Below are 25,225 nucleotides of genomic sequence, written 5' to 3'. Positions count from 1 at the left end.
AAAATTGTTTTCTTGCAGTCAGGATATGCCACATATTAAGCATAACAAAAAGGTAAACAAGTTGAAGAACACACCTATCAGTTGAGCTGCTGAAATCATGTCTCGCACATCAAAATATCTAATTTTTCAATAAAATTATGCCATCAGTCAAAGTATCTAACTGTTCAGTCTCATCCCTTGTGTTGTGTTTAGTCTTATCCAATATAAAAAGCATTTTATTGGCCCTGTCCCAACTTTTTTGGGATTTGTTGCAAGGGTGAAATTTTAAATGATCACATAACATAATTACCTCAAAACAATAATTCTGCTTGACTTTAACAACTGATATGTTGTCAGTGCATAATGTTCTACCTTGTTAACATATTGAATGTTTTGAAAATGCCAGCATTTTGATTTTATTCACAAATTACAAAGTGTCCCAACTTTTTTGGAATCCGCTTTGTATATATTTCACAGTAAAATCCCAATTACTATTACAATACTCATAGTTATTCATTCTTTTTCTGCTGTAGGACACAAATGAAAGAAGAGTACTTCTGCTCTGCTGGGTCTGCGACACTACTTATCCGAGGAGTCCTCAAACATTAGGATGTAGGAAGTAAGATCTTTATATGTCATGCATAACAGCCCATGCGTGCACGCGCGCACACACACACACGCCACACATATGCTCATACACACACGTACAAAACATGCGCATGCACACCCCACTCTACACCACACACAAATAAACACACACAACCTTAAAGGAAAATCCCTACTAGTTTCAACATCCAATTATATTGTTCTCACTACCACTGGCTTGTCAGGACCCAACAACGCAGTTCAGGATAAATGTGTATGTCAACTGTATTGTAGGCCTATTACTTTAACCATGAAATCACAATAACTGCTTATTTTTTGGCTGTAGGACACAAGTAAAAGGAGAAGAATGCTGCTCAGCTGAGTCGGCGGTCACACTACTTATTCAAGAAGCTCTTGGATATCATCGGCATGTGTGAAGTAAGTTTTTTTATATCAATGCACAACAGCAGGCGTTAATGCACACACACACACACACACACACACAATGCGAGCTGTCCTGATATTGTTCTTTGATTCTGTGAATGTGTATGGAATGCCTACTGTCTGGTGTCACTTCAGACAATTTTGCAACGGTTTACTGTATGTACTGTCTATTTGTCTGCCAAACTCTCAAACTTGTTGTCTTTCTTTTTGTCTTCCTCTTTGTGCACTGGTAGGCACAGTCATTCCGGTAGGCACGGAGTCGTTCCTCGATGGACGTGATGACCTGGCACCAAAACCACTTAATGTGTATGAAGCTGTGTCTGCATCGAGGGAAGAACCCAGCACTGAAATGTGAGTGTATGATCCAATAATTGTAAACATGGGTGCCAGTTGTACTATATATTTCACAGTAAAATCCCAATTACTATTACTCATAGTTATTCATTCTTTTTCTGCTGTAGGACACAAATGAAAGAGGACGTCTTCTCTGCTGGGTCTGCGACACTACTTATCCTAGGAATCCTCAAACATCAGGATGTAGGAAGTAAGATCTTTTTTATGTCATGCATAACAGCCCATGCGTGCACGCACACGCACACACACACACACACACATACAAAACATGCACGTGCACACTCCACTCTACACCAAACACAGATAAACACACACAACCTTAAAGGAAAATCCCTACTAGTTTCAACATCTAATTATATTGTTCTCACTACCACTGGCTTGTCAGGACCCAACAGCCTCTTTTTTCCAGCCCTGTCCGTCATCTCATTCTAATGAGTGCATGATCTGTTTACATATAAAACAGACATAGCGTGTAGCACCCAAAATGCACATGCAGTCAAGTCAGAAATAACATATATATATATATATATATATATATATATATATATATATATATATATATATATATAATTTCCCTAAACCATATGTTTGATGACTGAGATGGAAGAGCCATGTCTTAATCATTAACACTTTTCTTTTGTTTTGCTTTTTCAAGACTTATGGTGAGATGTCAAGAACCGCCATGAGGGATATGCAACCTGCAGCTTCACCATGCTTTTGGGAGATCATGTACTACGTGAACCTTGAGTATCTACAAGCCAGCTACTTTAAGTCCTTGAAAGGGTAGTGATGTCATTCAAGCCAGATCACGAGACAAGGTCCTGTACAAACTGTCAATCTAAGTGTTGCGACATCCCTGTCAGTTCTTTTGGACTGAATACATGCTGTGTTTGAAATGTATTATTCGGATAACCTCCCATCAGGGAATACCTTGTCTGTCTATGACGGATGGACATGCCATTGACATGCAGTGCACACTTTGATGTTTTTTATTTTAATGTTTTCTATGTTTTTCCGATGTTCTTTTTTATTTATGTTCTGTTATATGCTGGTTATGTAAGTACTGTATGGAATGTAGTGACTGTAGAGCCCAAGACAAATTTCAACCTGGGGACAAAAAGTTCACTCCACTCTGTTAGCGCAGTTATGGATGCACTGTAAATTTTGTAATTAACCAAAAGTACGGTGAGAAGCCTGTTTGTGCAGATGGACCTGCTGGCGGGCCTGTTTACTCATAGCTATAAAGCAAAATATTCTCTGTGCAAAGCACATGGGCTCTTTGCAAAGGGGTTAAACATTTTCATGTGCTGTTTTACAGTGTGCTATACAAAAGGTAAGGTGAAACTATTTTTTTGAAATTCTATAATTGTACAGTGTCACTGAAATCAAATGGTGCATTGGTAAAACTGAACCATTTCCTTTAATCCTGTTTAGCAGAGCCTATGTTTGAACTTTACTGTCACCAATATTGTAATGACTGAGTTTTAACCTGTTACTTAAGGCTCTTGGTAATGTCATAGCAATGTTGCTATGATGTAGTTGAGTCTTTTCAGTCATGAGTGATCAGTCTTGCTGATAACCCGTCTTTGCAAAGAGGCTACAAAGATGCATGTAAATTCAATTAAGGTTTTATTGCTCCAATGCTATCATGTGTTAATGCTACACTGCTGTGATTTGCATCTTTATAGTATACTTTTATGAAATGTATTGTTAATTATCTTCATTGTTCAGCAATAAAAAAAAAGATCTGAAATATTATGCATTCTTGTATTTTGTTTTTTTAAGTTGATCTTAATTAATGCATTGGTCAACAATTCTGGTATATTTCACCCTAATGTAATAATGTTAAGTCATAATTGTTTTTTTGTAAATCCCCTTGCAATTTAAATACCCAATATTGGGTTAAAGTATGAACCCAACAAAGAAGTCAATATGACCCAATAATGTGGTAGCAGGTCTGACCCATTTAATGGGTTCTTTTAACACACAAATTGGGTCAGAATGACCCATTTAGTTGGTTTAGGGGAATGACCCAATGTGAGGGTTAAAATATTTTAACCCAGGCAAAGGGTAGGCCCAATACTGAACCAGGGCCTGGGTCAGAAAATAACCCAATTTGGGTTGTTTTTGACCCAGGCTTTTTAAGAGTGTATAGGCTGCAATGTAATGTTGGCCAGCCTTTTGAGAGACTGGTCTGAGGAATTGGTGTACATAGAAGTAACGTGTGTGTGTGTGTGTGTGTGTGTGTGTGTGTGTGTGTGTGTGTGTGTGTGAGAGAGAGACAGAGGAACCGAGAGAACAACAATGGTCTCTCTCTCTCTCTCTCTCTCTCTCTCTCTCTCTCTCTCTCTCCCTCCTTCCCTCTCTCTCCCCCTCCCCCTCCCTCTCCCTCTCCCTCTGTCTGTGTGTGTGGGGTGGGGGGGGTATGTGCAGGGGCTGGGGCAGTGGGGCTTTGGTTGACACTAGAGCAATAGCAGAACTACGCACACACCTAAGCTCTCGTGTCTTGTGTGTCCAGAGACCCCCTGCCGAGAATGGTGTCAGTGAACGTGCGCAGGTGCCGTTGGCAAAGGGGACAGAGAGATGAGAAAAATCCCTCCATTCTTTCCACAATTTTGAATGGCTGCTGTGAGCTGATAGTTTTTTCAATCGTTACGAAAATCCATACCTGGGTGCAACATAGTGTGAAGATGACCTGTGTACCAATATTTTGAAAATTGGGAGTACGGTTCAAAAGCTACAGGCAAAAATGTAGCTAAAATTTTGACCTGCTGGTGGCGCTACAGCGTTTGAGCTGGGGATCTGATTTGTTTTGTGGTAGGTCATGGGATGGACTACTATGTGTGTACAAAATCCCAGCCTAATTCAACAAACGGTTGCTGAGATATGACCTCACTTCCTGTTTCGCCATGTTTACGACAATTTTGATTGGCTCTCACGGCTAAACTATAAAAGATATCCAATATTCCTTGAGACCCCACGTGTAGCTCAGTCCAGAGATACTATATACCAAGTTTCGGGCGAATTGTTCAAACATTGCGGGAAAAATAGCATTTTTATTGAATTTCACAAAATTCTAATTTGCGGGAAAACTATACACGCAGGGTACAATATCATCACTAGTTCTCGGATTTATCCTGGGCCAAGGATTCCAGGGATACAAAGTTTTTGAAAATTGCTGCGGGTAATGTTGATGCTGCCTCGAATATGTGTGCCAATTTTCATAACTTTCCTATGTACGGTTCTATGGGCTGCCATAGACTTGCAGAGGGAGAAGAATTTTGACTGGAGTCAATGAGGGAACTAAAACACTAGGGGCCTTCGCCAGCTTCGCTGCTTGGCCCCTNAAAAAATGGTGCCGGGCCGGCTTGCATTCTGAGGCGTCTGATCAGTGACCAAAGTCAAATCAAAGAGATGTTCGAGCGGGGGCATTCTCAAGGCGTGGAATGACCCTTCTACTGTTAATGAAGGGAATTCTATGAGGTGTTCTGCTCTGACATGAGATTGACTGTTGATTTAGGCCAGTGTTTCTCAAACTTTTTCAGATCGAGGACCACTTTTTTCCCCAAAAAAATGTTCAGGGACCACCTGTCAACTGAATTGTGATTTGATGGGTGCTAATTTGACACTGCTCATTTCAAAGCAGATCACTTACTTTTTATTCACATTTACAAGCCTGTCTTATTGTGGTGAAAACATGACTTGAGCTATGTTTAGCTTTGTAATAATGTTACAAATATAGCCTACTGCCAGCTCGTCTTCGAAAAGTAGAAATCCCCTCATGGACCACCTGAGCTCTGTCGCGGACCACCAGTGGTCCCGGACCACACTTTGAGAATCACTGATTTAGGCTAATAGGCCTACAGAAAAGAGGAAGAGAGGGAATAGCTTGATCTCCTGAAACTGGTTAGATAAACCCAAGGGTAACACTTAATTTCAATGGTTCACTATTACAGTGGATTTACAGTAATAACCAGTGTAACAGTATTTAATACCATGGCATGTAATAGGCCAGTGTAACACCATGTAGCCTACCAATTTTACTTAGGCTACATAGGATATAGGGCCAGGGTTCTGTCCTTATCTGAGTGTTTAGTTACACAGACTTTGACAGGCAGCTAAACTCGTGTTCTTCCAAAAGTTGGCATTTATTTTGTCGGAAACAACGTGTAAAACTGTAAAACAGAAGAATCAAAGAACAAATTAGGCGTCTGCCTGGAAACTATTAGAGCACTTAAGCTTACAACAATCGCGCTAGTTGCTTTAACAAGCCATCTACGCGAGAATAAAATGACATTACATTGCTTCAGCACACTACAAATAGATAAACACATAAGACTTATTCACGCTATCTTAAAACTATAATATCAAGCGATGACAAAGGAATAGGATTAACGGTACAAGTTATAAATGACGAAAGTCAGCATCATAACGGTAAAGCTGAATGAGGTTACGAAGACACAGAGAAAAGCACCCATAAAGTTCACTAACGTTGACACAATCAATACGAACAGGTAGGTATTATAATCTTAAACAACACTTACAGACATTGCTGCCTTAGAGCGGACATAAGTGTACTCCGGTACAAAGTGAAATGAAGTTACCGGCATTATCTTCGGCATTCATTAAGTTACGTGTTGATTCTTCGCAACATTTCATTCATTCCCAAGAGTTTATAACTGCTGCCATAGAAACGGGCACACGCAACCAGGACCCCACGTCAAAATAAGAGCACAAGCAACTCTGCATTAAGCACCCCGACATACCAGCAAATTATACCAACAAACATTCAACTTACAACTTAAGCTTCTCTTTTCATCAGTTTAAAACTGGGGGCAGAACACTCCCCGTCTGGCATTACTGATGCCAATACTAAACTTAGCTTTTACACTTGAACACTTTTTTTTTTTTTTTTTCAGTCACTCTAGGAGAAGGTGGTGTCAGAGATGGGCAGCAGGTAAGTCTTCTGCCGCTGTTCTGGCAGTATTGGAGTGGGTGGGCGTGAACAGCGGGTGCTTTGAGATGTCGTCCACCACTTTTCTGCTGCAAGCCACTGTTCTGGCTGTATTAGTGTGGGTGGGTGTGAAGAGCGGGTACTGAAAGGTGCCTGGGAGGGCCAGGTAGTAAGGCATAGCAGGAAATCTGTAGCAGCGATGGACTGAGAAAAGTCTGCTGCTACTGCTGCTGCTGCTGCGTTATTATGGCAGCACTGTGGGAGGACATGACCACCCGGTTACCTGTAGATCCAGGGGGATGGATCTGGGAAACTGACTCTAAGAAGCTGGTGTCTGGGAGTGTCTGGGAGGCTGGTGTCGGAGGCTGCCCTGGGAGGCTGGTGTCTGGGTGTCTGGGAGGCTGGTGTCTGGGAGGCTGGTGTCTGGGAGGCTGGTGTCTGGGAGGCTGCCCTGGGAGGCTGGTGTCTGGGAGGCTGGTGTCTGGGAGGCTGCCCTGGGAGGCTGGTGTCGAGGCTGGTGTCTGGGAGGCTGGTGTCGAGGCTGGTGTCTGGGAGGCTGGTGTCTGGGAGGCTGGTGTCTGGGAGGCTGGTGTCGGAGGCTGCCCTGGGAGGCTGGTGTCGAGGCTGGTGTCTGGGAGGCTGGTGTCTGGGAGGCTGCCCTGGGAGGCTGGTGTCGAGGCTGGTGTCTGGGAGGCTGGTGTCGAGGCTGGTGTCTGGGAGGCTGGTGTCGGAGGCTGCCCTGGGAGGCTGGTGTCGGAGGCTGCCCTGGGAGGCTGGTGTCTGGGAGGCTGGTGTCGAGGCTGGTGTCTGGGAGGCTGGTGTCGAGGCTGTTCTGGGAGGTTGTGATGTGTGAGCACAGTGTCCATACCTGTGCTCCCCGCCGTGGCTTAGTCTCTCTTTACAGCAGATGGTGTCGTGGCAAGGAATGAGATGGGATGGACATCCATCCTGGAGAATGTGAGTTCGGAAGGTTGTCACTTCTAGGGGGGGGCTGGTTGGCCGTGCTTCTGCACCAGGTGGAGCTGAAGACGGAGGTGGTGTCTGAGAGGTGTCGGGATGCATGGCTGAGCAGTGTCTGTCACTCTCACACTCACCACATTTCAGTGCTGCTTGGCAGTCCTTGGCAAGGTGGTTGGGGGCACAGCATCTGTAACAGCGCTTGTGTTCTTTCAGAATGTCCTTCCGTTCATGCAGTGTTTTCGTCCTGAATGACCTACAATTTTCTACTGGATGGCTTTTCTTGTGCACAGGGCAGTATTGAGCTGGGTCAGTGTCTGTAGCGCCTGTGATGTCTGTCTCACCGGTGGCGGACATGTCCGTCTTCTGCACAGATATGTACGTCTTCTCGCCTCTGCTGTTGTTCGACACAGTGAAATTTGGGTCATTGCGGGCCTTTGCCTCGCGTTCCATGAAGCCGACGAAGAATGAGAAGGGAGGAAAAGATCCTCTGTGCTGCTCTTTGAAGCGGGAGCCTGTGGTGAGCCACTTTTCCTGCAAGCTAGGAGGCAGCTTCTCTACAATGGGTTTTACCCCACGAGGCGTGTCGAGGTAAGCCAGCCCGGGAAGGTAGCCGTCATTCTTCGCTGCTAGCAGCTCCATAAGAAGGTCACTAAGCTCTCTCAGCTTCACATTGTCTCTGACTGACAGTCGGGGAAAGTTGTCTAGCCTTTCGAACAGTGCATTCTCCATCATTTCAGGTGTACCATAGCATTCTTGTAGTCTCTGCCAGGACAAACAGAGGGCAGCTCTGGGGTTAGTGACATGAACAGCACGAATCCTTTTCACGTGTTCCGATGACTCTTTGCCCAGCCACTTCGCAAGGATGTCTAACTCTTCACTGTATGTAAGCCCCAAGCCCTGTGTTGCATTGAAGAAAGATGACTGCCATGCTCTGAAATTCTCTGCTGAGTCGTCAAATTTAGTAAGGCCAGTGGTCACTAACTCTCTGCGCGCCAGGAACTTGGCAAAGTCGATCATGGGTGGAGAGTCATGATGAACAGGAGGATGCTGATTGTGTGTGGCGATGGCTGTGTGACTGTGTGGCGGCTTTACCTCTATAGCTTCAGGTGCTGGCTGAAATGAAGGGCTGTTCACTGTGTACTGTGTTTCGTGGTGATCTGGAAAAACAGGGGGCTGTGCGCTGATCTGTAGTTGATGTGTCGGTCGTCTGAATTCTCTAACTAGGGGTTTTACCTCCACAGCTTCAGGTGCTTGCTGAAATGGAGGGCTGTTCACCAGGTACTGGGTTTCATGGTAATGCGGTGAGGCTGGAGACTGTAAGCTGATGAACTGTGGCTCGTGTGCTGGTGGTGTGAATACTCTGAGTGGGGGGTTTACCACAGCTCCAGGTACTGGCTGAAATGGAGAACTGTTCACCAGGTACTGGATTTCGTGGTGACGTGCTGAGGCTGGAGATTGTATGCTGTTGAACTGTGACTCGTGTAATGGTGGTCTGAAGTCTCTGAGTGGGGGCTTCACCTCTACAGCTCCAGGTACTGGCTGAAATGGAGGACTGTTCACCAGGTACTGGATTTCGTGGTGATGAGGTGAGGCTGGACACTGTATGCTGAAGAAAGTTGGCTCCTGTGCTGGTGGTGTGAAGACTCTGACTGGGGGGTTTACCTCTACAGCTCCAGGTACTGACTGACATGGAGGACTGTTCGACGTGTGTTGCGTTTCATGGTGATGTGGTAAGGCAGAAGACTGTACGTTGACCTGTGACTGGTGTTCCACATACTCTTCAGTGCGCTGCTGGATCGCTTGTCGCGTAACCATACCAGTTAGGCTCTGTACATCTTCATTCTCTATGCATGGCAACAGCTGCTTCCCACACCTCAGCTTCGACCCGCGCCGCCTCTGCATCCCTTTCATACTCCAATGCCTCCAAATCTGCTTCTAATGCTGCCCTTTGTAGATCCAGCTTGGCTCTCTCCTTTTTCAATTCTACCTGTCGCTTGGCGTAAGATGCCTTGGTGAGCGCTGCCTCGGCTGTGGCTCTAGCTTTGGCAGCCTCCATGACAGAAACTCTTGAAGAGGACGAGCGCCTCGAGCTGGCTCTTGAGTGGACCGATGGAGGTGGAGACGAGGGGCGTGACGACGGCATACTGGAGTTCTAATAGTATCCGTTGCTCCTTGCCAGAGCTGTAGAGAAAAGAGTTGGAGCATCCTTTGATCTTTGCCGACGAGTGGTCACGTGGTTTGCGTAGTCTACGCCCACCGCAGAAGGGTCCTATACACCGGGAGCTGTCAATACATTTCATTGAGCGAGAGCGTCCTTTAACGGTAATTATATCAGATTATGCCGCCCCCAAAAGAACGAGTTCGTTTTGTTTTTTGTAGGCCATTTTATGGCCTTCATTGTCATATAAAAACATTGAAGTGTCAGTACCGTAATACGGTAATATCATTGCAGTTACACTTTGGGAGGGAAACGTCATCTTAGCTAGGAAGCTCCATTACTTACCATTGAGATGCTAATTGTCCGTAGCCCTTGATAATGTCTATTTGTTTTGGATTCAGCAGAAGGACATTTTAATGGATAAAATACTTCCAATACATAAAAAGATAAATACATAAACCCAGCATGTCCCAGTTGTAGGCCTACAGTAATATAGCATTTGTTAATTTCAGCCTTTATGATGCTGGTCATCATCAGACCTGTCAAACCACTCAATGCAGGATGCAAATGAACATGAACATGATGCAATGAACATGAAGTAAATAACCCACAGCTGTACAACCTGTGCTTGAATGGTTCAATCTTTTATTTGAAATAAAAAAAATACTCCAAATAGAAACATAAACAGCCCAAACAAAATAACTATGAATAAAACGGCATGTCTGTGTACATGACAAGACGTGTGTGTGTGTGTGTGTGTGTGTGTGTGTGTGTGTGTGTGTGTGTGTGTGTGTGTGTGTGTGTGTGTGTGTGTGTGAAATCAATAATGCATGAAGAATTGGAATTCACTGGAACATGCTGGAACTTCCAATGCATTGAAAGCATCAACCTATGACCAGAGAGGAGCAGACAGGAGAAGAAAAAAGAGAGAGATTTATTTATATACATGGCATGGCTGTTGGTGCTGAAAGGGATTGATTTGAATATTTCAGAAAAGACTGATCTGCTGGGATATTCACACATAACCATCTCTGGGGTTAACAAACAATGGTAAGGGGGGGAATACAGTGAGCAGCGATTCTGTGGGCAAAAATGTCTTGTTGATGGCAGAGGAGAATAGCCAGACTGGTTGGAGCTGATACAAAGGCAACATTAAGTCAAATAACCACTCAGTACAACAAAGGTATGCATAAGAGAATCCCTGATTACACAGCACATCTTGAGGCAAACGGGTTACAGCAGCAGAAAAAACACATTTGGTGCCACTCCTGTCAGCCAAGAACAGGAAAATGAGGCAACAATTTCGACTGGCTCACCATAAACGACACTAAAAGATCGGAAAAATGTTGCCTAGTCTGATGAGTCTTGATATCTACATCTACACTCTCAGGTGGAATTGACAGAATTTAGAATTGTCGATAACAACATGAAAAGATGGACTCTGTCTTACATCAACGTTTCATGTAGGAGATATAATGGCATAGGGATATTTCCTAAGCACATTTTGGGCCAATTAGAACCAATTTATATTTGTTGGAATGCCACAGCCTACCCAAGACTTTGTTTAAAGGTACAGTGCCAAAATGGTAGGCCACACCCTGGAGGGACATTTATTGGAAAGTTAAATGGATCACACAGCAAGAATGGCGGACAATATTGCTCTGGACCCTTTGCTAAACCAATAATTAGCGTTCCTCCCTTCTGGAAGAAATTTTAGAATGTCTTGCTGCTGAAAAAAATATATATATAAACACCATTTTCACCCTCATCCTATAGTATTGCTTCACAGAAGTGGAGAACAGTAGAATGCACACATCTACATGGAAAGCATATTTTTTTTAATACCACAGAGGAATATTTTAAGTTTTTTTTTGGCAACTTAATTTATTGTACTGTGCTGCCCTAACAGCTTGGGCCTAGAGGACCTAGAGGACAAGACCAATGGCCATATTGTTTTTAAATGCCTGTTTACATGTGGATTGTGGAGAAGTGTCACGCTAGACAAATTTCTGTGAAAACAGACACAAAAAGTTAGTTATCTGATCTTACAAGGGTGAAAACAGACACTAAAAGTTAGTTATCTGATCTTACAAGGGTGGCAAGACTAGGCATTGCAACTATGCTGCCCATTTCTACTTGTCATTAACATTTATTAAAGTAATACATTTAAATTCACTGTGACACAGTACTCCACAAAATTCAAGTGAACACTGCACACTAGAAAATTGCATTTCTGCCTCATCCATGCAAGGGGGCAGTCCCCAATGGCGCAGTGTGGCGGGACGGTACCATGATCAGGGTACCTCAGTCAGGGAGGAGGATGGGGGAGAGCACTGGTTAAATACTCCCCACACCAACCTGGCGGGTTGGAGTCGAACCAGCATCCTTTGGGCTACGAGTCTGACACCCTAACCGCTTACCCACGAATACGACACAAATACCATTGTCTTGACACCCTGTCTGTCAACAGTCACTTTCACTAGTCCATACCTTTGAAAACTGTCCTCTGGTATTTCTTGACCCAGTCTTGACTCAATTAACTTGTTGAATGGTTGTTCGGCGTCTTCCATTCTTACCTTGGCTATGTCTCTGAGTGCTCAATACCCTGTGCTTCTTAAAATACTCCTGTCCTGCACACCTTCCAGGCCATTCACAATCTTGCAACTATCTTGCCTTGCCATTCCCTCTCGCTACCTCGGTTTGTCCTCGACCATCCTCCTCTCTGTCCCTCTGCCCATCTCAGTACCATGGGGAATAGAGCTTTTCAGTTGCTCTGCTCCTCAGCTCTGGAATGCACTGCCCCCTGACTTATTACCCAAGTTCAAATGCAGACTAAAAACTCATTTGTTTCAGTTAGCCTATTCCTTAGGACTTTTTAACTACCGTTTTATTTTTGTTAAAAATGTGTTAATGTGTCTTCGTTTTATTATTACTTCTCTCTGATCCTTGAATGTTTTGAAAGGCACTTTTATTCTCTTGTTACCGTAGTTTCATTTGAATTCCATTGGGATGGCGTATAGAAACAAAAAAAAAGACAACTATGTTGCTGTGCACATATATCCGGCCCTACTAGTGTGACCAAAGTCCTATACATTTTGCAGCTAAAGACCTCAATCACCGGAAATACAAAATGTTAGACACAGATATAATATTACTTACTGTAAGGGTCCTCAAAAGGTTAGTTAGGTTACCTTATCAGTGCAACTCAAGAAAGCCACCACCTGCAACTAAGCCATTTCTGGCAAAAGCACTTCCCCATCAACAGCAGCAGTCTCATGCAGTAGGAGCAGAATCATTTCCACCTGTAACACAACTCAATGGGAATACAAAAGACAAAAACAGTGATATTAGTCAAATGTTGAACTGGATCTGGACGGTTAAATATTTCACAGCCAGTCACTGCTGATTGAAAGAAGTGATTTTCAATGAATCTGTGGTATCATTATGACCAAGTGAATAATTACAACAGATGACAGCTATGATTCTAGCACTTGGTAGACACACCACCACCACCAGCCACCCATCCACCAAATGCACTCACAAAAGCGGAGTCCTGTGTGCTATACCATCTGGCCGGATACGTCATCAAGGGTGTACTAGGCGGCTCTTTGTGTTCGGCCTGTAAGCCTGCCTTAAGGAACAGTGACGACGCTGTACCGGACAACGCCACACTGCTGCAGATGAAGGAGTACAGAGAGGGCGCACTTCACCAGCCATCTACGGATGTATTCTCTTTACTGCAGCACGTTGAGCAGCTGTTCCGGGCCAGGACATCAGAAGCCCTAATGGAGTGCTCAGTCAGTGAACTAGTGGAAGAGGCCATGACTGTGAAATCAAACCTTCCATCCTGCCATGATGTCAAGAGGAGAGTGATCACCAAATACACCAGGTTGAGGCTCAGGATTGCAGGTAAATGCATCAATAATGAAAGGGAAGAACCATGGGAAGGGAAAAAGCTACCTTGGCAGTAAAAGTCAAGCAAAGAAGGCTCCACCTCCTGCCAAATCCCTTCCGATGGCTGTAGCGGTCCCCACCAACACCACCAGTCTGCACCAGCCTGCTGTAGCGGTCTCCACCAACAATCTGCTAGAACCTAGATCCGAACAGAAAAATGACAACATGAACATCACCATTTCAATGCCTCGCAGTTCATTGTGAATCTAGCTATCGTAAAGATACACGAGTAATGTAAGCTTAATGTCAGCTTAACAAGAAATGAGCAGGTAACATCACCATTGTATGCTACCCAAAAACAACAAATGACATCCTCGGAGACTGTACTTGTGATAGCCTGTGTCGACTCGACAGTGACACACGACACAGTAGACACTCAATGGCACAAAAATCCCAAATTCTACTTAAGTAATACCTGAAGCCATGAACATCAGCATTTGAATGCCTCGTAGTCCATTATTGGATCTAGTTAGATAGCATAAAGATCTCCGTGCATCAACTAATTTGTTGACATTAGCTTCCAGCTAGCTTAGAAACGTTAGCTATTTATAAATGACCGATAAGCAAATAGCTCTGAAATCAAACACAACGACTGTATGGATATTGACAGAAGACAACAGGACGGTATCTTATAAAATATGTGACATGTCATCGTTTAAAATATAGATTGAAAGGTAGCATCGATGTTTTGCGAACACATCAAATCCAAAGTTGAACCAGAAGCGAAAACGCTAGCTATTACCACACGATTAACGGTTTTTCACATTACCATTGTGATTTTATATTACCCAAACTGGCAAAATTACATCCTCAGAGACTGTACTTGTGATAGCTTACGCTGACAAAGACAGACAACTTTGATTAATCTCCCTATTATATCAACTTACCTGGGAAGTGGTCGACACGCCAACGACACTCAATGGCGTCCCCGTTGCTGCACAGGACCCTTTGAGCAAAATGAAGTGACGGCGAAACCCCGGATGTAGAGCAGCCATGCTCGTCCGCGGCCGTCAACGGCTTTAGGACAACTCTTTCTCTACAGCTCTGCTCCTTGCTAGTTGTCTTTTTACTGTTCTGTCCTTATCTGAGTGTTTAGTTACACAGACTTTGACAGGCAGCTAAACTCGTGTTCTTCCAAAAGTTGGCATTTATTTTGTCGGAAACAACGTGTAAAACTGTAAAACAGAAGAATCAAAGAACAAATTAGGCGTCTGCCTGGAAACTATTAGAGCACTTAAGCTTACAACAATCGCGCTAGTTGCTTTAACAAGCCATCTACGCGAGAATAAAATGACATTACATTGCTTCAGCACACTACAAATAGATAAACACATAAGACTTATTCACGCTATCTTAAAACTATAATATCAAGCGATGACAAAGGAATAGGATTAACGGTACAAGTTATAAATATAGGACGAAAGTCAGCATCATAACGGTAAAGCTGAATGAGGTTACGATGACACAGAGAAAAGCACCCATAAAGTTCACTAACGTTGACACAATCAATACGAACAGGTAGGTATTATAATCTTAAAAAACACTTACAGACATTGCTGCCTTAGAGCGGACATAAGTGTACTCCGGTACAAAGTGAAATGAAGTTACCGGCATTATCTTCGGCATTCATTAAGTTACGTGTTGATTCTTCGCAACATTTCATTCATTCCCAAGAGTTTATAACTGCTGCCATAGAAACGGGCACACGCAACCAGGACCCCACGTCAAAATAAGAGCACAAGCAACTCTGCATTAAGCACCCCGACATACCAGCAAATTATACCAACAAACATTCAACTTACAACTTAAGCTTCTCTTTTCATCAGTTTAAAACTGGGGGCAGAACACAGGGTTAGGGTTACAGTTGATACATGGTATTACACTGGTATTAGGCCTACAATATATTAAATATTCTTACACTGGTAATTACACTGTACCTAATGTGGTAGATCCACTGTAATAGTGAACCATTAAAATAAAGTGTTAGGCCTAGTGCTGTCATTTAAATGTACACTACAGGCATGTTAGAAAAATAAGTAGACCCTATGTGTAATTTCTTTGATCTAGAATATATGGAAACATGTCGGTCTAACTTATTCACTCGGTCCTCAGCTCTTTCTCACTCAGAATGATGGAATGAAATACCCATGCAAGCAATCTGGCAACACTTGTCATGACAACAGCCTGGTTTAGTCTACCAGAGACATGATATAGGCTATGTCGATATCAGGGCTCCTCTGCACCAGGCAAAAGGAGAGTTGCCTCTGCAGCAGCCTGTTGAATAGCAGGCAGGTGCTCTGTGACGTGCAGCATACCACTTCTCTACGGACTGCTGGGGATGAAGCGTCTCATCATTTTGAGTCATCAGCAGACACCGCTCGAACCTGGGTCCGCAGATGCTGTACATGATGGGTGTATTAATGCACTATACCACAGCACTCCATGGGTCTTTTATATAAATAAAGGGAGTTTTTTCCTCACCCCTGTTGCCACCAGGGGCCACATGTGAGCGCCCAAATTCAGTGTGAACCCCACCGCTCCCCACCCTGTTTTATCACTTATCCTGGACCCAACCACTGTGGACCTTATGCCTCCAAGAATCGTGGGCCCAACCTATGTGGACCTTATGCCTCTACAATCTCTTATGTGTAGGCTACTTCTTTTGTATTCTTTCTATTCTTTCTTGTTTCTGTCGCTCTTTTCTACTTCTCTTTTTAACTCCATCTTTAAAATTGATGGTTTTTTTCCATTTGTTAAGCACTTTGAGCTGCATGCCTTGTATGATAGTGCTATACAAATACAGTTATTAAATATAGCTGCAAGCAGCAATGCGGGGCCAAGCAGTAAACTTGCCAGAGCCGCCACGGCAACAGAAGGAACTGCAACTACCTTTGGTCCAAATCTCGCCAATGTTGGTGTGCATTCCTTGGACGAGAGTGTGATCACGTAAACCAAGTTTAGTTTGAATCCGTTGAAGAGCTGCCGAGATATGAGCTCACTTCCTGTTACCTGTTGGTGGCGCTTTTTTGTGGGAGGTCATGGGATGGACTAGAATGTGTGCAAAAAATCCTAACAGAAATTGACTAACGGTTGCTGAGATATGACCTCACTTCCTGTTTTGCCACCTTTATGACAATTTTGATTGGCTGTCACCGGCAAACGACAAGAGGTGTTCAAAATTCTTTCCTCTCCCCCCTCCCTCTCCCTCCCTCCCTCCCTTCTTCCCTCTCTGTCCCTCTCCCTCTCCCTCTCCCTCTCCCTCTCCCCCCTCCCTCTCCCTCTCCCTGTCCCTCTCCCTCTCCCTCTGTCTGTCTGTGTGTGTGTGAGGAGGGGGTGGGGGGTGGGGTGCAGGGGCTGGGGCAGTGGGGCTTGACCCCCTGCCGAGAATGGTGTCAGTGAACGTGCGCAAGGGGAGCAGAGGAGACAGAGAGATGAGAAAAAATCCCTCCATTCTTTCCACAATTTTGAATGGCTGCTGTGAGCTGATAGTTTTTTCAATCGTTACGAAAATCCATACCTGGGTGCAACATGGTGTGAGGATGACCTGTGTACCAATATTTTGAAAATTGGGATACGGTTCAAAAGATACAGGCAAAAATGTGGCTACAATTTTGACCTGCTGGTGGCGCTACAGAGTTTGAGCTGGGGATTCGATTTTTTTTGTGGTAGGTCAGGGGTGCCCAACCTTTTTTTAACCGAGATCTACTTTTGAAGTTGATGGTCTGCCGTGATCTACCAAGTCAAATTTAAGGATGTCAGTATGAAAATATTCACCATTATTATGAACAAAATGTTTTTAGTAGGCTACTATGGCCGTATCTTTTCAGTGTGTTTTTTAAAAGTGTGTTGAATAGCCTATGTTTACAAAGCAATGGAGCACTGATAGTATGCAGAGATAATTTCTGTCATGATACACAAGTCATAAACAACTGAAACAATTTCAAAACGATAAACATTTGGTAGGCTATATAAAAAGGCATATGTAGGCACATAGGCCCTATTTCTAAAATATGATGAAGCATTATCAGGCCTTCAGTGGTAGGCTACAAATTAAAAAGGCGGCTCAGATATTCACCATTTGTTATGGGTAAATAGTAGGCTAGTTAAGTTCACTTTACTATGAGAGAGAGAGAGAGAGAGAGAGAGAGAGAGAGAGAGAGAGAGAGAGAGAGAGAGAGAGAGAGAGAGAGAGAGAACTCATTGGATTGGTTAACACCCCTGTTAAGAGTGAATTCTTCTATGAAGGGTGTTTTTTTTTCAGCTCTCTGGGACAGTAGCACGGCAAAGGCTTTCTATTGTGAGTTTGGCCAATCGTTTTGTCCACAACTGGAGCAAGAAACAGCACAAATAGAAGTGAATGCCATACATGTCAACAACTAACATTTCCCTTACTACACGCGGCACGCGATGTAAACGCAGTTAGCGATGATGCATGCGACTAGCGATTTGGACGAAGATCCTCGCATATCGCCGCGTCATAACGCATCGTTGCGCACATGTTCTGTTACTCACTCGATGTTACATGTGTGCACACATGAATCAACTGCAATACCCTTTGTCACTTCCTAATGCTTTCCCCTCATGCTGTGTTACCGTGGGACTAATTATCTAACCAATACAGAACCAGCAGCTTGCTATAGCCTACTTTTGAAAGACAGTATTTTCCCCTTCACATTATACTACATGCCTCGCGATCGACTGCCACTCCCCTCGAGATCGACTGGTAGCTCGCGATCGACTGGTTGGGCACCCCTGTGGTAGGTCATGGGATGGACTTCTATGTGTGTACAAATTCCCAGCCCAATTCAACAAACGGTTGCTGAGATATGACCTCACTTCCTGTTTCACCACTTTTACAACAGTTTTGATTGGTAAAAAATTGTGGGAAAATTAACATTTTTATTGAATTTTACAAAATTCAAAATGGCGGGAAAACTATCCTGGCGGAAAATGACGTCATAGGGTGCGTTGGATTCGTCTTGGCTCAAGGATTCCAGGGATACCAAGTTTATGAAAATTGGCCAAGCGGTTCAAAAGTTACAAGCAGAAATGTACCTGCAACTTTGACCTGCTGGTGGCGCTAGAGCGTTAGGGCTGGGGTCCTATAAATTGCTGTGGGTAATGCTGAGCCGGGCCCGAATGTGTGTGCCAATTTACAGCATTTTCCTGCCTACGGTTCTATGGGCTGCCATAGACTTGCAGAGGGATAGGAATGGTGACTAGAGAATAATAATGAAGAAAACCTACTAACTCTATAGGGGCCTTCGCCAGCTTCGCTGCTTGGCCCCTAATTATTAATTAATTAATTACTTGGTTGAAAATAATTGGTTGAAAATAATTTGTGTTGTCATTGCCATGGCGTGCCAGAAGATGGCAGTAATGACATCATTCAAGATAACGGCGTGGAAACTGTGTTCCGGCCCGGGTGGAACAAAGCGGATAAAGATGCGTTGATTTTATTTCTGACAGGGCTGTGTTATTAGCAAGTTATTAGCATTTTGGATGTGTAAAATAGAAACAGACTTAAACGCCAGACGTGGCTCTGCTCAGGCTGATTCCAGTCCACACTGATCTCAGGTTATCAACTGTCTGAAATGCAAAGCGAAGAGGAAGCTCGTGCTATTGAGACAGCTGTAAGAGCAGCTGTATTGAGTGTGGTGGAAGTGGTAAATCACATCAACACAATCCGACTTGAGCATTATCAAAGAAAGGTTGCTGAACGGGACAAGGAAAATGCTGTTCTCAGAGCAGAGATCATCAAGGCAGAGGAAGAACTGGTATTTCTGCGGCGGCTGATGGGCTTGCAACAAAGTGAACACCTTGTCGCAGCGCCGAGCACTGAGTTACAGGTGCAGGCAAAGGAGATAAATATGGGCACCCATCATCCAAAACGTGCAAGGGAAACTGACCAAAGACGCGTAAAACAGTCAAAAGGTAAGTATCCACTCAGACACTTTTACTTTTTGTCCATTGTACATCTACTGTAGCCTACTGTGCATCTACAGCACTCCAGATTTTGCTCTGTGCACGTAACTTCACGAGTATGAATAGGTTACTACTACCATCGACATTGTAGTAGTCACACGTCATAAGCCTGACAGCTCATAGCCTCTATCTTACAGTCACAGCGTCCATCATGAGTGCAGCTGAAAAGCAGAGGCTGTATCGTGCCCGCCGAGATGCAGACCCCAGGAGAAGGGCAGAATATCTTGAATCGGAGAAAAAGAGATGGATGAAAGATAGGTTGTCTGGGAAGAAGAAACTCATCAACGAGCGCAGCCCGAAAGAGAGGAGTGTAATTAGGAGGAAGTGGAGGTTAGCCAGTGAGAGGAGAAGGGCATCAAAAGTCAGCATCCAATTACAAACAGCACTAAATTCTGAAGGGTCACATCCACAAGAAGCAGGTATTTCCCTTTATAACTTTTTAATAACAAATAATCTCACATGAAAAAACTGTGCAAGTGTATAACAGAAAAGATGCCTTTTTTCCTGCAGGATTGCCGTGTCCAATTCATTCATTCGTCAAATTAAAAGCCAGTGGTTTTGTAGCATGCAGTGTTTTCGTATTGCTCTTCCTACACTAATGCTGTACATACAGGGGTTGGACAAAATAATGGAAACACATGTCATTTTAGAGTGGGATGTTTCATGACTCAAGTGAACCAGCCTGTTGGCCAATCTTCATTCATTGCACATTGCACTTGTAAGGTGTGAAGATTCCATTAGCGGGGTAAGAGCACAGTTTTGCTCACAAATTTGCAATGCACACAACATTATGGGTGACATATCAGAGTTCAAAAAGGAGAAATTCTTGGTGCGTGTGTAACTGCTGCATATTTGATAGAGACAGCAAGTCTTTGTTATGTATGAAGAGCCACGTTATCCAAGTTAAGGTCTGAATATCAGCAAGAGGGATGAACCACATCCAACTGGATCAACCTTGGACGCAAGAGGAAGCTGTTTGAACTCTCTGAAAGGGATGTTTGGGTGCTAACCTGGACTGAATCCAAAAAACATAAAACCACAGCTGTCCAAATGACGGTAGAATTAAATGTGCACCTCAACTCTCCTGTTTCCACCAGAACGGTCCATTGAGAGCTCCACAGGGTCAATACACACGGCCGGTCACCCAAACATCCCTTTCAGACAGCTTCCTCTTGCATCCACAGTTAATCCTGTTGGATGTGGTTCATCCTTCTTGGTGGTATGCAGACATTACCTTGGATACAGTGGTTCTTGATACATCACAAATACTTGCCGTCTCGGTCAAAGATGCAACAGTTACACAAACACTAAGAATTTATCCTTTTTGAACTCTGATATGTCACCCATAATGTTGTGTGCAATGTGAAATTTTGAGCTAAACTGTTCTCTTACCCTGCTAATTGAATCTTCACACTTCACATTATTGGTGCAATGTGCAATGATTGAAGATTGGCCAACAGGCTGGTCCACCTGAGCCATGAAACTTCCCACTCTAAAATGACAGGTGTTTCCATTAATTTGTACAACCCTGAGTAGGTTACACTACACTTCAAATAAATATTTTATTCTTAAGGGATTACCCACAACTACGTCAACATGCAATGTGACATTGCAAATAAAAATAGGACATGCAAGAACATAATCTACATTGTTTTTGCTTGATCCATGAGGCTACCCATTAACATTGCATTTAGCAGACATGCAGAACAATTTACAATGAATTTGGCCACCAGCCGCCACCCTCCGTACAAAAGCGAAGTGATGTCTTGTGATAAACGACACTTTCAACCAATGAGTGCTGCTTATTCAGTCCTCACCCATATTTTTATTCGGAGATTTGAACCGGCGACCCTCCTATCCCAAATTGCTGTGTCACATCTTTTGTGCAGACAGGTCCGCTGGCAGGCCCGTTCACTCTAACCCGTAGCAACATTGCTATAACATTACCAACAGCCTTCAGTAATAGATTAATAGATTAGACCTGGTCATTTTGGTGACAATAAGGCAATAATAGATGCTCTTCGCAAAGGAGTTAATCACCCTTTGATCATCCAATGACATTTGATAATTTGTGGATACCCACAATACCGCCATGAGTATGACCTATGTATTTATTCTGTCGACTGAACTGTCTCTATTTTCTCATCTCTGTTGTAGGAAGTGATTCTGAGTTCCAGTTTGAGTGTTTGAGTCTGGAAACAACCACGTCAGTTCAAGGGTCTTCAGCTCCGGTGATGTCACCATCTCACGACACGGGAGGACACATGGACTTCACCGGCTTCAATTTGCCTCTGGTCAAAGAGGAGCGTGCAAAATCAGACACTGTTTACATTAAGTGTGAGGTGAAGGAGGAGAACGCCAGTGACTCTCTGGAGGACGTGTCCACTCATCAAGACCACAGTTTTCTGTCATGCACTCTGGAAAGAGAGACTCTGGACAGCTACAGCTTCACCCATCATCATCACCCATCAGAGGTCCAGTCGGACACCATAAGTGGCCATAGTGCTCCACAAGAAGACGACAGACTGCCCTGCTCTCTCCCAAGGCGTGGAAAAAGTACGTACCTGTCGCTTTGCAGTTGCCAAGTGAGACGAGTGGCCTTCTTTTGATGAGTCTCCAAACGCTACTCCGTCAAAACTGTCCTTCTATTTAGATCAGTGGTTCTCAACCTTTTTTGAACGAACGGCCCCTTGGCCTCATCGTATGCCTCCCAACACCCCCTTGACCTAAGACTGGCCTTCCGTAGTATTAAAAAATACAATGATAATGCCCCCCAATGGCAACTAAGCTCTGCCCCCTCTCAGCTCTATCCTTCCCAACGCCCCCCTAGGGCTCCCCAACGCCCCCTTGGGGGCTGTACCGCCCCCATTGAGAAACACTAATTTATATTGTATTCTGTGTTTGTCTTGTGACAGCAGAAGGGTATGATGATAGCAGAGAGAGATTGAGACGGCACCGGGAGAGGGTCCGTGCCGACCCAGTGAAGCACCAAGCCTACCTGGAGAAGGAGAGACGCAGGCAGGTACATCTCTGAAAGCAGAACCCTTCTGTGTAGGGTTGGGCAATTCATCAAAAAGAATGACAAAGAAAATAAGATGCACATCTGTCTCAAAAACTGGGTGCTGGAGTAGTAAGCTTAAAGTCAAATAATAGCTAAACATAATTTAAAAAAGTAATATAAAATATAATATAAAATAATTACTTAATGATTATAATCATTAAATACGTTTGTAAGAGAAACAGGGACTTGGTGTTGCTGACTTTCTTTTTTGCTACAATTCATCAAAAAGACCAATGGAACTGATGATCATAAGCATAACAAATGCACATTGAACAAGCATATGAGCAGTCGTGGTGTTTTGTTATTACTGGTGGTATTTCTTTGTAAAAGATTTCCACCTGTACTCTGGTTTCCATTCTGTGCACACTCTCCAAATATGTTGCTGTGTTATTCTGTCTTGTCTGAGCAATGCAAGATGATCTTTATTTGAAATTCTCTCATTCAATCTTCATCTTCATTTAAAAAAATGACATCAGTCAGTAAAGCAAAACAAATTGGCACAAAACAAATTGGCACAAATACTATAGCCTGGCTCTCACGCAGACCCTTCGTGCTTCGTGCATCTTCGTTAAACTTTGTGAGCTCGCACGGCGTGAGACCCAGGTTACAGCTACTACAGCATGCTGCCATTAATATCATATTATCATTATCATATTACTCTTTTCCAGGTACCAGCAGAGGAAAAAGCCAATTCATGAGTTGCCTGAAGAGATGCAGAGGCACACGAGGGAGGTGTGGAGGAGAGCAGCCAGAAGAAAACGAGACCGGGAAAAATCTCAAACTGGTTATTGGGCACAGCCTCTCTGACCACATGTTACATATGGCTGGAAAAATGTTTTTGTCTTGTTTTGTTTGTTTGCCTGCTTGCTTTGCAAAAATGCACTATTTCGGTCACAGTCAAGTGGACCTTTTGGAAGGTACAAACCCAAACCCAAACCCAAAAAAGATTTGGAATAGCACTTTTAAATAAATGGTATTATTATTATTATTATTATTATTATTATTATTATTATAAAGAAGTTGGGACAAGTTTAATAAATTAGTCTTACCTTACCATAGCCTCGTGGTAATTTCATTCGCACAGAGGGTCTACCAAAGGAATTAAGAAATGAGTTTCATTTGAGTGAATTCTATTGAAGTTTAAAATGGCCCAGATGTAATATGGAGGGAAATGGGTATTGAACAGAAGCCTATACAGTACATGGCAAGGTCCGGCATGAAATAGTGTACGTACTTGTAGATTGTAGAACGAGATATTGGAGGACACTTCACAATTAAAAACGCTAACTGTTCAGAAGCATTGATTTAAATTTCAAGTGAGCACATATTTCTCTCATAACACGAATGATCTTGGCTTAAAGGGACACTGTGCAGGAAATGGTCAAAAAAGGTAATGCAACTATGCTGCTCATTGAAACTGGGCTGCCTATTGCCAAATTTGATCTTTACATGAAAGTTTACTAAGGAGAAAACAAATATTTTCTAGTATGGTCCAAGTAGAGTCATTTTTGCAGCTAAAAATGGCTATTTTTGGAAATTCAAAATGGCGGACCATGGAGAAGATCCCCCTTTTCATGTATGAAAAGTGTAATTTTTCCAGTCATAATGAATACTTAGAATTTGATGGTGGTGGTAAGTATTCATGAAAAAGGTAACATTTGTGAATGGGCAGTATGAATTCTGGAAATAAACAATTAAAAATCTCACACAGTGTCCCTTTAAACAACTGATATGATGGCAGATTTGAGAATGATAGTGGAGTATGTTGCTTTTATTCACCATTTCTCAACTGTCACAACTTTTTTGGAATTGGGTTTATGGCCTACTGTATTTTACTGACTGGAGGCAGTAAAAAACAAGTGCTCTCTTTGTCAATTGAAAATACATGTACACAGAATTTGGTTTACATTGTGTTTTTGTTTTCTATGTCAAGTTTACATTCTGCCAGAGGCAATAAATGTTTCCATTTGATGTGAATTAATGGATTGTTGTGTGTATTCTTTTGTGCTTGGTAAAAATATTAGATAATGAATACTTCTTAAAATGCTAGCCACTGTGGGTGCACATATAGGCTCAGATCAGATTCGACATTACAGTGCATCACACTTATATGTACCTGTACAACTTGCAGTGGTTAGGCCTACAGCAGTGGATCCCAAACTTTTTCAGCGACCCCCTTTCGGACTTAAGCATATGTACAGCTCCAGGCCTTTTTATTAGAATACCATGAAAAAGTTGATTTATTGCCATAATTCCATCAATAATGTTAAACTGTCATGGATTGTAGATTCATGGCCCAGTTATTTAACTATTCCAATCATTGTTTTTTTTCTTTATATATACGTTGGCCTGCCAGCTCAAGAAACCCATGAATTGGGGAATTCGCATTATTAGAATATTGTTATAAAATCAAATTTTTCTTCATCAAAATTCGGGTCACATTAAATCCGTTGAAATTTGGTACTTTCTACATAACATGCAATGGTCAATACTTGGTTAGGACATTCTCTGTCTTCATAATGGCCATGATGCGTTTAACATTGAAGTCAATGGCAAAAACAGTGCATGGGAGTTAAGGAAGCCCAAATATCCTTGATGCTTTGCCGTCAGCTGTTTTTGTATAGCTGACCTGGTGCCCCACACTTCACTCTTCAATACACCCTGTAGATTTCCATGCCACGTTTTGGTGCTATCTCACCAGTTTAATTCTAAATAACCAGAAATGAAACCCCATTGAAAATGAATGGGGTTTTATTTCTGTTCAGTTAGAATTAAACTGGTGAGTTAACAC

At 43.1% G+C, this 25,225-nt stretch overlaps 1 protein-coding gene and 3 long non-coding RNA genes across 9 annotated transcripts; 2 read left to right on the top strand and 2 right to left on the bottom strand.

Moving 5' to 3' along the window:
* The first annotated feature begins 509 nt into the window (after positions 1 to 509).
* On the top strand, positions 510 to 1,831 carry LOC134448547 (uncharacterized). Its single transcript, XR_010034785.1, has 4 exons — positions 510 to 598; positions 911 to 1,002; positions 1,242 to 1,359; positions 1,470 to 1,831. It is a non-coding gene; the product is annotated as an uncharacterized LOC134448547 (long non-coding RNA).
* A 7,625-nt stretch (positions 1,832 to 9,456) lies between these two features.
* LOC134449425 (uncharacterized) lies at positions 9,457 to 14,423 on the bottom strand. 3 transcript variants are annotated; one of them, XR_010034961.1, is made up of 3 exons: positions 14,276 to 14,423; positions 13,395 to 13,527; positions 9,457 to 13,281 (listed from the first exon to the last, which is right to left on the bottom strand). It is a non-coding gene; the product is annotated as an uncharacterized LOC134449425 (long non-coding RNA). The 3 variants fall into 3 exon arrangements; XR_010034960.1 differs by having other exon boundaries at positions 9,457 to 10,323; positions 12,626 to 13,527; positions 14,276 to 14,421; XR_010034959.1 differs by having other exon boundaries at positions 9,457 to 12,736; positions 12,976 to 13,527; positions 14,276 to 14,420.
* Positions 14,424 to 14,512: 89 nt separating this feature from the next.
* On the bottom strand, positions 14,513 to 15,230 carry LOC134449426 (uncharacterized). Its single transcript, XR_010034962.1, has 2 exons — positions 14,937 to 15,230; positions 14,513 to 14,563 (listed from the first exon to the last, which is right to left on the bottom strand). It is a non-coding gene; the product is annotated as an uncharacterized LOC134449426 (long non-coding RNA).
* A 3,573-nt stretch (positions 15,231 to 18,803) lies between these two features.
* Positions 18,804 to 24,411, top strand: LOC134448546 (uncharacterized). 4 transcript variants are annotated; one of them, XM_063198224.1, is made up of 5 exons: positions 18,804 to 19,322; positions 19,511 to 19,792; positions 21,531 to 21,929; positions 22,292 to 22,391; positions 23,103 to 24,411. In XM_063198224.1, the coding sequence occupies exons 1-5, from the start codon at positions 18,983 to 18,985 to the stop codon at positions 23,239 to 23,241; spliced, it is 1,260 nt and encodes a 419-aa protein (XP_063054294.1). In that variant the 5' UTR covers positions 18,804 to 18,982; the 3' UTR covers positions 23,242 to 24,411. The 4 variants fall into 4 exon arrangements, with proteins under 4 accessions (XP_063054294.1, XP_063054293.1, XP_063054295.1 ...); XM_063198223.1 differs by having other exon boundaries at positions 22,289 to 22,391; XM_063198225.1 differs by having other exon boundaries at positions 22,289 to 22,395; positions 23,103 to 23,194.
* The last annotated feature ends 814 nt before the right edge of the window (positions 24,412 to 25,225 follow it).

Source organism: Engraulis encrasicolus, chromosome 5, assembly GCF_034702125.1.
Source record: "Engraulis encrasicolus isolate BLACKSEA-1 chromosome 5, IST_EnEncr_1.0, whole genome shotgun sequence".
Classification (NCBI taxonomy): Eukaryota; Metazoa; Chordata; class Actinopteri; order Clupeiformes; family Engraulidae; genus Engraulis; species Engraulis encrasicolus.
This window is presented reverse-complemented; position numbering and strand designations above follow the sequence as displayed.

Excerpts from the sequence above, each read along its gene's own strand:
- LOC134448546 (XM_063198223.1), top strand. The coding sequence starts at position 18,983 with ATGCAAAGCGAAGAGGAAGCTCGTGCTATTGAGACAGCTGTAAGAGCA. Across the intron at positions 19,323-19,510 it reads ACGCGTAAAACAGTCAAAAG|TCACAGCGTCCATCATGAGT; the intron begins GTAAGTATCCAC and ends TCTATCTTACAG. Across the intron at positions 19,793-21,530 it reads GTCACATCCACAAGAAGCAG|GAAGTGATTCTGAGTTCCAG; the intron begins GTATTTCCCTTT and ends TCTCTGTTGTAG.